Below are 12,010 nucleotides of genomic sequence, written 5' to 3' on the forward strand. Positions count from 1 at the left end.
ATATTTTTTTATAAAACTTGTGGAGTAACAATCATAACTTGCATAATCAAACCCCAAAGCTATATAAAGCTAAATAAGGATAAGATTGGTTGCCTTTGCGGTACGGGAGAAAACCGCCCTCCTGGCTAATTGAAAAATGCTGTTCCTCAAGGAGTTTGCTAATACATATGGAGGTCGAGGGTTCACAGCAGTAACTAGGGGTCAGCATGATTTCTGATCCAAGCTATCCCAAGTTTGGATTCTTTGTATTCACATTTGCATGTTACTGCCTCATTACATGTTTGATTGAAACACTCGCAAACAAGGTTTTCCATGGGCTGAATTTTAAGAAGTCGTCTGAACAAACCGATAGTTCTGAGAAACCTCCTGAAGCTAAGAGACTGACGCCATGTCATGAGAACGAGCAATGCAGAATGCCAATGCAGGACGAGCAATGTATATGCCAAGAAATGGTACAGCTGAGGACAGAGTGTAAACTCTGAAAGACTCATCCAGGATAAAACAGCACAAGATAGTTGGATCTATTCCAAGTAGTAAAGAACCGTCGAAATTTTTTGAATCAATGGTGTGGTTCTGTTTCATGCTAAATATAACACGTTTTAATTTTAAAACTACTTTCATAATTTAACACACTTCCAAAGCTCATTTCACGTCGGCTATGTGTGGCCTAATCGACACACACACATACACATGGAAAGAACTGTTCTTCTTTCTAAGCTAAGAGGTTAACATGAACCCAAATGTTTTATAAAGATATTTTACCACATTATGTATAGAATCTGATGTTGTATAAGGAAGGCGCTATGCATGCGAAAATACGGTTGCAGATATGTGCTTTGATTTAAAATACAAGTCTTAACGGCTTACCCTTGACAGGTAGGAAAAAAGCATCGAAGATTTTACCAGCTGCTGCTCCATCATTTGTCCGCCCCAAGGTGTTGTTCCATCTCGTCCAACAGCCGGGCACAGTAGATTAAACACAGCGCGTTGTTGTAGTTGATGATGCCGTACTTGTAGTCACCGTTCAGTGGGGAGGCAGGTGACACGAGGGTGAGAATCGATTTGGATGTGCCCGGTAGGGCAGACGTCGAGCAACAGGCACTTCCGTAGGCATCGTTGATCGCCAGCAGATTTGTAATACCATCCGACCGCAGGTGTCGGAATGCGATACGCGTCGACGAAAGTAGCTCGTTCGCTTCGAACACGTACATTTTTAGCAGATAAAACAAACCCACACTGAACCGGGTCAGCATGAGCCAGTTTTCGACGATCAGCTCAACACTTCGACGTGGGTCGATCACTCCGGTGACCGGGGTTTCTCCTGCCTGCTGCGCCAACTGTAGAATTGTCCGTACGATCGTGTGATAAAGTTGTTTCTCGTGCCAGTCAGCGTTCATGATGGAGGGATAGAGGCGGATATCGATAGAGATGACGTTGTTTTGCACCATCGGGACTAGTTTGTCTTTGGGCAAGGGATCCGGATTGATGGCTATCGATCGGTACAGATCAACGATATCGTTCAGGAGCCGAAGGTGAGTGATAAGTGCGTAGTAGGAATTTTTCACCCGCTCTACCGCCTTCCCCACGGCGAAGGAAAGCTCTTTTTGCAGAGTATATTGAGTACCGAAGCCATACGGTGCGTCATCTAACAACGCCCTCGGATGCAGTTCCTTGTGGGTAAGTGTTACGTGATCTAAACGATCCCGGAGATATTGATGCTGTTCGATCGAGCGCGACTCGGTTAGCGACGATTGTACCCGCTCGTTGTACGTGCCGTGGGATTCTTTATGGTAGATGTTCGTTCCACCGGTTACATTTTTACCCCTTACGATCCGCTCGGTGGCGCGTATCGGTGTGATGCGGTAGTGTGTGAAAAACATATCAATAATGGTTTCCTTAAATATAATCAGTCTTTCGTCTTCACAGGGATCATTGGCATCATAGAAACGGATATTACTCTCGATGACCTCCGTTTGCCAGCGGACGAACTGGCTCGCACACACATGCATTTGCTCTAGAAAGGCCTCCGGAATGGTGGTGGGATCAAACAGGGTGTATGACGAATTTTGAATATTGCTATATATCACATCTAGGTACTGTTCGATGCCAGCTGGTTTGCGGTAGTGTTTGGCGATCAGGTACACCTCCGAGTTGCCCGGTTTCGAGGTACACGGTTTGAAGACGTGCAACTCGTCGAAACACATGTTCAGCAGAAAAAGCATGTTGACACTCGAGTGCTCGAAAAGGGTGAACATTTTCAGAATGAAATGTCCACCCGGGGCAAGGATGCTGAGGGCGAGCGTTGCTTCGGCGAAGTGAAGCTTCGAGACCCGCTCTTCCTGCTCCTCCGGAAAGTTGAGACAATCGATCGACCCATCCGCTGTGACGAGGTTAACCTGGTAGGCAAGCGTTATTTTCAAAGGTGTTAGTATCCTGCTATGTGTCCAAAAAGGGGCGCACTTACCTCAGGCCACTGTTTGCTTCTGGCGATGATGTCATCTCGATTTTCTCGTACCATTATGTCACCCGTTCCATCCACGCCGAAGCACCAAGAATCCAACGTATGGCGTATAAACCGATCATCTGGGATCATACTGCCATGGCAGTTTCCTTCGTGGTACGGATTTAGCGTGCAGGCGAACCAGTGCCATCGGATTTTCGGGTGACAATTCAACCGGATGTAGTGGTTCAATCCGGTAACGAATGCCCCCGGAGCCTCGCAAAGATGGACGCTGTAAAGCTGGTCCAGCGCCACGTCGACTAACTCGTAGGCGGACACGCATTCGTACAGCTTGGCAAATGCCTGCGTTACGAACTCCGCCCTTATGCGATAGCGCAGCTCATTTAATATTGGCAACAGGGAAGATCGTTTGCGACTATGCTGATGCCACTCACCAATTTCGAAGTCATTCAGCCGACTCTTCACTGCGTTGAGTTTTCGCTTCTGCTCCTGAAGGCGTGGCACTAAATATGGCGGACATCTGTACAGTGTGTCGACGCGTGGTAGTAATGTTGAGGACGGAGTCGATGGGAACTGGAACTTTTTCGCGAACTGCACACGCACATCGTGAATTATTTTTTCACGCCGAAGTATATCCGAGTCATCGTCGGAGCAATTGTGATGCGAGTGGGATTTCATACGAAAATGTGCCACCGCAGCTTTGCAGAATGCTGGCTTTTTCTGCCTCGTCACTACCCACAGTGACTTATGATCGTCAGGTATTGTTAACATGGTCTAATGTAATACTCTGGTCTGATCGTCTAGAGCATTTTGACAAATCGTCGATAGAAAAATAAAAGAAATTTTTGACAGTCCAGTTACTGTTGTTTACTTTTTGAACGGCCGTGTGTTGTGTGGAGTGCTGTTGCGGTTGTGGTAATTGTGTCGGTTTTAAGTAAAATTTTGCGTAATTTGAGTGCACACGAAGGCAGATTTGCGAGGATGCTGCTCACTGCCACGGTTATCTGGCCGTCGGCGATCGGGAGTACTACGTCCGGAAGATGCTGTCTTGGTTTCTTAGGCTACTGAAGATGACCAAAGATCCCGCGTTGCATATTGCTATTGGTCAGGTGTTTGCGAACACGTTGCAGGGTCTTCCAAAGAGCGAAACGGTCGACGGAACAGTAGGCAATGTGGACGACGAAACGCTGTCTTGCTTTTTGATCAAGCTAGTGAAGCAGGTGAATGAAGCACATGCCTATCTGAAGCAAGCTTGTGCTATCTGGTTGCCGCCGAAAAGTGCAGAAAGTTGCTGCCGATACGTAGTTGTCCGAGAAAGGCGTTCTCATCAAGGTACCGGATGAGTAAGGCTGGGTCCTCCAGAAAAGGGAAAATTGTCGTTAGTGCTCGTCGTTTTCCCTTTGTTTATAAACAATATTTGACACTTGAGTATAATCAATATGGTGGACATGAAATCCCCTATTCGATAACCGTATTCATTAACCGTGATTGTTAAGCAGCGTTTTGACGTTTGACGTTAACGAAGGAGTGACGTTTCATTCATGACAAACTAAAATACAGTCGGACGTCGATTATCCGGGGCCGGATTAACCGGTGGGCGGATTATCCGGGGGTCTTGCAACTGACAACTGCACAACCGGGCTAACATGTTTCCATGAATATTAGGTTGGTTCACAACATTTTGTAGCAATAATGTGTCAAATAAATTTTATCGGATCGAAAATAGCAATAAAAATACCATAGGAAAATAATTCAAACATTGTTTATGATTAATCAACTAACTGGAACTGGTCAAAAGTGAACTAGCCGAGACTCAAACCAGGTATTATAAACGTATTTTAGTATATGTTCGATTATCCGTGGAATTCGGTTATCCGGGGACCTCTCGGTCCCGACACCCCCGGATAATCGACGTTCACCTGTAATAGAAAAAATCATCTTTTATATACTAAACTGCACCCTTTTAGTGAAATAAAATGTAAAAGATGTCAAGAAAATGAAAATGTTGATTTAAATTCCCATTATTTGGAAACACGTAGCGAAAATTTATTCTAAATTTGCGCAGTGTGGAAACGCAGCTGAACTAATTTGGTATGTCGCCATTCGACGGTGTCAACGAACTGTCAATATTTGTTTAAGTCATTTCAAACCATCTAGTTTATGGTTGAAACCCGATTGAAAATGATAAAAGTTGTTAAGATCGGCAGTTTTCGATAAAATCACAAAAAGATTAAAGCTTTCTTTAGATTAAATTTGTTTCATGAAAGTTAAAATACAATATATTGTGTAAATGATACGGAACTAGTAAAAAAAGTTATTTTAAGACGTTTACTTGGTGTTGAACTCCAGAAACTAGGCGTGTAAATTAGTTTCAGGAATGTCGTAACCGAGTTGTCATCGTGGTTAGCAAATTGGAAAAAAAGATGCATCGCTAGCTGCTCCATAGTTTATCGAAGTTGTGTATCAAAAGTGGTTTGCATTGTTCGGGATTTGTGATATCGCGGTTGAAATTCACCTCCCGAATGCACCGGGATCCGTGTCTTGCTGATAAGCCTGGCGGTGCGGAAGATAGTCCTCGGGTTTAAATACAAAACCCCCAACAGTCTCGCGTAACTTCGCGCGGTCGCGGGGGCCGAGTTAAGCGAAAGTGAATGAAAATTGATAGGTAACTGAAGAAAGGGATAAAACGGGGTTCTCCCTTTACAGTGCGTCTGTCAAACAGTCTGGGGAGTGCTCGTAGATAAAAATCCCAGTGGCGACCAGTGAAGGCACGAGAAACATAACTATGGAATCTTCTTCGAGTACCGAAAATGTACCAGATGAGCGGAAGGCTACGGAATGTACGGGGGAGAAGAGCGGTAAACAACCAACAGTACCCGAGCAAGCTAGCACGGAACCGAAGGCCCAATCCGAAACAAAAAGCGACGACCAGCCGAAGGTGGAGGAACGCGCCGCACCTAACAATGACAAACCCGAACAAGCCTCTTCCTCATCCTCATCGTCAGCTTCCAAAAATGCTCCCCCAGTCAGCAGAACGTTCGATAAAGTACCGATTTTCATCGTAGAAGATCATCACGAGGTGCTAGCGTTTCTCTATCGGTGCCTCGGCTCGAAGCACCTGCCACTGCACGGGAATAGGATCGTGCATTTCGACTCACATCCGGACATGTGCATTCCAAAGCACATGCCCGCGACGTACGTGTTCAACAAGGACGACCTGCTGGATAGTATCAGCATCGAAAACTGGCTAATGCCTACGGTGTTTGCTGGGCATGTGCAGCGTATCGTATGGATAAAACCACCATGGTCGGACCAGATACCAAAAGGAAAGTTTGAATTTCATGTCGGAGAGTTCGAGGGCTCCATCCGGACGGACTCGACGCTGGAGTACTTCGTGTCGGAGGGTTGCTATCAGCCGGCGGACAAGTTGGAAAACAAGAAGCGTCTACAGCTGGAGGTGTGCGCCGTCGGTGAATATAAGGTCGCAGAGGACACGGACCTTGCTGGGGGCTACATTCTCGATATCGATCTGGACTACTTTAGCACACATAATCCCTTCCTGAAGATCTACGACAAGGTGCAGCTGTACGAGAAGTTGAAGGATATTTTCGTCTCTCCCGAGCTGGCCGATGACGACACTGCCAGCGATTTGGAAAAGCTGCAACGGGTGGCCCGGGATCGCGAGGAAAAGCTCGAGTTTCTTGAGTCCATTTTCCTGTATCTGGAAGAGGTGGGCAATTTGAAGCATTTTCTGGTGGACTACCAGCAAGAGATCAGCGACGAATACGCGGGTTTGCTGGAGAAGGTAACGGCGCTCGTGCGGACGCTGAAGAAGGAATACAAAGAGGAAGAGATCGATTGGTCGATGATCTACGATGCGGGCTGCACGTGCGACGTGACCGATCTGCCGCATCACGAGTCGAGCCGGGAGGAGATTGAGACGATGGTGCAGCAACTCGAACACTTCCTGCGGCAGCTTCCATGCGCACCGGTCGTAATCACAATATCACGATCGAGCGAAGATGACTACACACCGGCAGAGCAGGTGGAGATGATACAGGACATGGTACTGGGTGCACTTACAAAGTGCCTGCGAGTAGAGCTAGACAACCCGATACTGTACTATAAGGATCAGGAACTTAATTTGTAAGACAATAAAGCTAACACCCATTCACATCGTACGGCAGCCGTTCTTTACATTAAATAGAGTATCATTTGAATTAACGAAAAGAATGAGTTAGTTGAGCAACCGCTGAAAGAAAATTACCCACAACGGTGTCAGAAACCATAATGGGTATATGAACATCCGGAAGGTTTGTAGAAATACGCCATTTTATCGTGGATTATTTATCGTTTTCGAAACTGCGTCTATGATATTTACAAAAAACATTTTGTTTGCTTATTAGTTGGCGAGAAATATGCACTCCTCGATCAATATTTTTGACATAATTATTTCCTTCCAATAACCACAATAATAACACTTGAATCATCGTAGAGTATGAGACATATTTTGTTTTATCATTTAAGGCTCCCTAATCTTTTGATGTTACATATAATTGCCATTAAAAATATAATTAAAAAAATCACGACCCCTGCAATGTTTAAGGGACATTATCGGCCAAATCGGCCTGTTTGAAATTCTTCGAAATTATGCTTATCAGTAGGTTGAGCGGTAAAACCTTAGCCTCGTCCTCCTGCTTCAGCTCATTTCGCAGTGTGATGCAGGATTTGGCAATGTCCCGCAGCACACTATGAATGTACGGCTCGAGCGGAAGGATCAGGCAGGCGAGGATAGCGTAGATCCATTGCGTGATCCAATCCTTGCGGCAGCCAGTACGAAGCGGTTCTTTCGAGCCAGTGGGCGTCATTGTCGACGTTGCATCGCACAGTTCCGGATCGGACGGTTCATCCTGGGACGACTGACCGGAGGTTGGCTCCGAGTCCTGCAACCATTCGTGCAGATATTCAAGTAGCATTTCCAAATTGCGTTGTGGAATACTGAGCAGAATTCGCACGTATGGCAGGTTGTTGGCGCAGTACTCGTGCAGCTGCTTGCGGTCGTCAAAGTTCAGAAAGACGTGTGTCCGCTGTAGGTTCTCGCTATACTGCGCGCTGCCACGGTACGAGGTGATGATATCGCGCAATTCGGCAAACTTTTGATTCTGCATTGACTCCCATTCTTTTGTTGGCATCAGCGCCTGTGGCGCTACATTTTTCACATCATCCTGAAAAGGGAACGTCTATGTGAGAAAATATCGTTGCGCAATTGCAAAGCAATGATTGTTCAGTTACCGTTGGCACTGCACCTAGGCCCGTTAATGCTTTCTGTCGATTGTGACGATTGTGTGGCTTTGCGGCGACGACAACAACGGGACACTTGCCCCGCTCATACATCACCTTCTGTAAGTACTGTTCGCCCGTTTCCGGTACAAGGTCTGGATCAAAGTTTTCATCCGGTGGATCGACTGCCAGGGCTGGTTTCTGTATCGTGTCTACTTCCATTTGGATGGACCTTTTGCTTCTAAACGATTGCCTTAAAACACACACGATTGAAAAGGGTGGAGATAGGTTATTTCGGCAATGAAACGGTGTGCTGTTAAATCATGCTTTAATATGCCTGGTTGTGTGAAATAACAATACAAATTTGGATTACTTTTTCAGAGGCAATGAAACTAAACTAAGCAACAGCGGAAAATAAAGAGACTGGTTTGTTTTTGATGCTTTTTCATTGCCTGGTTGACAGCTGTCACGCCGATTGTTGACCAAGGTTATACACGTCGTACGAACTATGTGTTTAACAACCTTAGGCTGAAAAAGGTTGAAATTATGCGTTTTTCTTTCGTAACCAATACGATGTGCAGAAATGTGGCGTCGCGGTGCAAAAATTGTTGCACTCGGAATAACTCAAACGGTGATTGTGAACTCCCTTGTTCTGAATCAATTCGTGTTCCAGCGCGCGGTGTACCGTCTGTTGGTTGGACTTTACTTTTTAGTTGCCATTTTTGCTTTGGCTCGAAAGAAGAGTGTTCGCTGCATTACGGTACTGCTGGTGCCACAGTTTCTAAGCAAACGAGGACGTGCAGCTCTGATCGGATACATATTTCTCCTCACCGTTACGGGACCTACAGAAAACACGATGCGCAATGTAGAGGTGCTGGGAGGAACACTGAGCTGCACACAGGAACAGCTTAAAACGGCCATCCATGATACGCTGACCGCCCTAAAGGTTCCCTTCCTGGCAATGAAACAGATAGTTGGCGAGCTGTTACAGACTGTCGAACGTTCGTTCATGAAGGTACAGCAGACCCTCATGGAGGTATTGAAGTTGACAAAACGAATCCGTAAGTAGCAGATGCAAGCCACGATAGCATACATTCTACTTGGGTTCTACTTCAGCATACATTCTACTTGGGTTCTTATTTACAGTCCGCTCCATTAAAGCCGCCTACGATTGGTTACGCGATGTGGTTTCGGTTTGTAATGATAAAATGGGAACACCATCCGATCGCTGCCTTCAATTTCTTGAACGAACAATCGATGCTTGCATGGAAGAAATGGGGAGCATGGATTTTCTGTGCGAAGTAACCCAGGTCGGCAAAACATTGTGCTATGGGGCAAAGATGGTGGATTATTTCTGTGAGCTGATCGACTTCGTAAGCGATGCTATTGTCGACGAAATTGAACAAGGTAAGTGGGTGTTTATCGTATAAACATTCAATCGCTAAATTTTCTCCAATGTTAGGCATACAAAGGCTTATAGAGAACATGAAGGATCTTTTTCGAGTGAGGGTTGAATACGAGCACGGTTTTGATTTTTCAACAAATGCCTCGAAATCATTCGCCGAAGTAGTTGGAGAAATCAAGGAGGAGATCGCAGAACGGAGTTTACCACTTAGAAGAACTTTCAACATCATCGGGGTCTTAACTAGTGGCTTTTTTGTTTGCATTCTTTTGAGGTTAGTTTGAGGTTTATGATGGTTGATTGTTTGACGGTTCATTTATAAAATTTCTTAATTCCGTTCATAGAACCATCCGATATAGGGATAGATACTTAAGAAAGGATGATTTTGATAACAAATTTTTAACTGAAGACTTCTACGCGATCGATGCCCGTCGCGTGGCGTTGAACATCGCCACGGTGTTTCCCCTTACACGCAAAGAAAGGAACCGTTATATCCCTCTCATCTCGTATCACCTCACATGGAATGAACGCTGGCGAATCTTGAAATCCGTATCATTCATGCTACTATCCACCATCCAGATCGGTGGGTTGGTTTTTGCGGACTATGCGCTGTACTGGTCTCTTACGCTAATCAAACATTTCATGCGAGAAGAATCCGAGCATCCGAATAATTCGAGCCACATGGTTCCACTTGCGGTGGGGATTAGTGGCGAAGGAATCCTGGCCGACACGTTGCGCGATATCGTGCGTTCCTTTGACCCTATTGCCAATGGAACAGCGATCGATCCTTCCCGCTGCATTCCGGAAGCTTCAGCACCTCGGTTTGAGCGCTACTGGCAAATCCTGCTTCTGCTGGTACTATGCTGGCTGTTTGCCGTGCTGGAACCGTATGGGTTGCGTGTGAGGCAGATAGTTATGCGTCGGTACTATCCCTATCGGGCACGTGCTAGAGCGTTGTGGCTGTACGGTGACATGATGCTCAAGAGAGAAAGTTTGTGGAAGGTACTGAGAAGACAACTATCCGGGTCAAGAAACCAACCCCATAGGCATGGAGGTGCTGCTTGGTGGAACGTACTTCGTGCGAAAACAAATCACTTTTGGATCTGCCGGAAGTTGCTCGGTTTGGAAGCTTTGGTTCGGTGTACGTTGTGTGGCGAAGGTTTGAACGAATCGGAAGATGGTTACATTGAATGTCCCCGGTCGGATTGTGCCGGTCGCTACTGTCCGGATTGCTTTCTGGAAACGGCAAACAGTTGCTCGCTCTGCTTGGAAAGGTTACTGAACGAATCGAATTCACATCTGAGCAATATTTCCCTGATATCTTTCGAGTAATTCCTCAATCCTTTCATGATGCAAATGTAAGTTGAATAACAGAAAACTAGGATCCATACATTTGTTGTTCATCCGAACATACAAATTCTACCAATGAACCTTCTTCCTACAATACCTCCGGTTTTTATCCTTTGGTGAAACCGAGCAGATCCGAACACGAGCACGATTCATTCCTGCGCCTTGCGCCTAACCGGTAAATCCACCCCGCTACGCTCGAACCACCTGTATACAAACCTCCAGCAATGGGACAAACTCTCGCCCACCGACCGCCGACCGAAAAAAAAATCGTCCGTATTGACGTCATGGAACTGCTATTCATTTTCAGCCGGTTACCACCGGATGCCGGCTTTCATGCGCTCGGGTGGAGTTTTAGAGTAGCGTACTTTGCCGCCCCGTGATGCTGCGCCAGGATACTGGAATGAATGAAAATGAACCCCCTTCCAAAGGACACCGTTTCAGTGTAGTATGGAAACGTGCTTTCGTTAGAACCAAACCGAACCTACCCGAACACCGGCCCCGAGCGCGAGAACTGCCGGCAGTCGACCGAGCGCCGAGAGATGACGGACCTCCCCGTGACGCAACGAGTTTCGCTCCTTTTCGCCACGGTATCACGGGTATAGTCTCTTTGTTATCTTGCCGGGCACATTCGGGCCATTTTACCATTCCCGGTGTGTGTCCTCAAACCGTGCACGTACAAACGCCTCAAATTCACACATACACAGGCAGCTACCCAACCGGTGGTGCAGTGTGGGAGCAGATACAATGGTGGTGCCTCGTAGAACGTGAATAGTAAAAAGATGTACACTTGGCGGCACTAAATTGTTTGACCGGGCGGTGTGTGTAATTCATTTAGTATTCCATCGTTTGACTCGAATGTCCTTGCGGTAGTCCTAGCTGTAGTTTGTGGAAAATTAAATTCATTACAACCCCATTGTCCATTGGAAACACAAACTCGACGGAAGCGGTGGAGGAAAATTCATTCGGACGCAGGTGAAATGTTGAAAGTACATGGTACGTGAAGGAACGTCCCGGCTACCACCACCATCACCATTGCTGTGTTTTTTCACTACGACCAACCGGTGCTGACAGCCAGGTGGAACGGATAAACTACGGCGGGAAAGGCTATCCTGGTGGGGACGTGCCAGCACTAAAGGACCCGAACGAATATCGGCAAACTCCGACGAACCAAACCGAGTTGCGAGTTCCATTGGAAAATCTCGAGCACACTCGGTACAGTCAGTGTGTTTGATGCCGCGTTCTCTCGTCGCGTCGTCGGTGTGGAGTCTGGCAAGAAGTTCCGTTCGGTGTACTGTGGCCCCGTGTATCCGTGCTCAACATCGTTCCCGTGTATTTGTGGATGTGTGCCCTTTTTGTAGTACACCAAACGCTGTTTTCACGGTTTCATTCCAAACGAATCGGCTTTAGTTTGGTCAGTGTTGAAACGGTGTCTCCGGTTTCGGTGTTGATCCCGGTTATCCTGATTCCTGGATCACTAGCGGCCAGAAGTGGTGGTTGATTACGGTGTGAGCTTCCGG

At 46.4% G+C, this 12,010-nt stretch overlaps 4 protein-coding genes across 4 annotated transcripts; 2 read left to right on the top strand and 2 right to left on the bottom strand.

Moving 5' to 3' along the window:
* Positions 1-722: 722 nt before the first annotated feature.
* Positions 723-3,190, bottom strand: LOC131283082 (cap-specific mRNA (nucleoside-2'-O-)-methyltransferase 2). The gene is made up of 2 exons (XM_058312645.1): positions 2,465-3,190; positions 723-2,396 (listed from the first exon to the last, which is right to left on the bottom strand). Exons 1-2 carry the CDS (start codon positions 3,137-3,139, stop codon positions 918-920), a joined length of 2,154 nt encoding a protein of 717 aa, XP_058168628.1. The 5' UTR covers positions 3,140-3,190; the 3' UTR covers positions 723-917.
* Positions 3,191-4,874: 1,684 nt separating this feature from the next.
* LOC131282883 (UPF0489 protein C5orf22 homolog) lies at positions 4,875-6,642 on the top strand. Its single transcript, XM_058312430.1, has one exon. The coding sequence runs from the start codon at positions 5,247-5,249 to the stop codon at positions 6,609-6,611; it is 1,365 nt and encodes a 454-aa protein (XP_058168413.1). The 5' UTR covers positions 4,875-5,246; the 3' UTR covers positions 6,612-6,642.
* A 311-nt stretch (positions 6,643-6,953) lies between these two features.
* LOC131280995 (protein Gemin2) lies at positions 6,954-8,168 on the bottom strand. Its single transcript, XM_058310249.1, has 3 exons — positions 8,115-8,168; positions 7,754-7,994; positions 6,954-7,686 (listed from the first exon to the last, which is right to left on the bottom strand). Exons 2-3 carry the CDS (start codon positions 7,961-7,963, stop codon positions 7,063-7,065), a joined length of 834 nt encoding a protein of 277 aa, XP_058166232.1. The 5' UTR covers positions 7,964-7,994; positions 8,115-8,168; the 3' UTR covers positions 6,954-7,062.
* A 156-nt stretch (positions 8,169-8,324) lies between these two features.
* LOC131293992 (DC-STAMP domain-containing protein 2-like) lies at positions 8,325-10,475 on the top strand. Its single transcript, XM_058322041.1, has 4 exons — positions 8,325-8,802; positions 8,888-9,148; positions 9,204-9,417; positions 9,488-10,475. Exons 1-4 carry the CDS (start codon positions 8,325-8,327, stop codon positions 10,473-10,475), a joined length of 1,941 nt encoding a protein of 646 aa, XP_058178024.1.
* The last annotated feature ends 1,535 nt before the right edge of the window (positions 10,476-12,010 follow it).

This window comes from Anopheles ziemanni, chromosome 2 (assembly GCF_943734765.1).
Source record: "Anopheles ziemanni chromosome 2, idAnoZiCoDA_A2_x.2, whole genome shotgun sequence".
Taxonomy (NCBI): Eukaryota; Metazoa; Arthropoda; class Insecta; order Diptera; family Culicidae; genus Anopheles; species Anopheles ziemanni.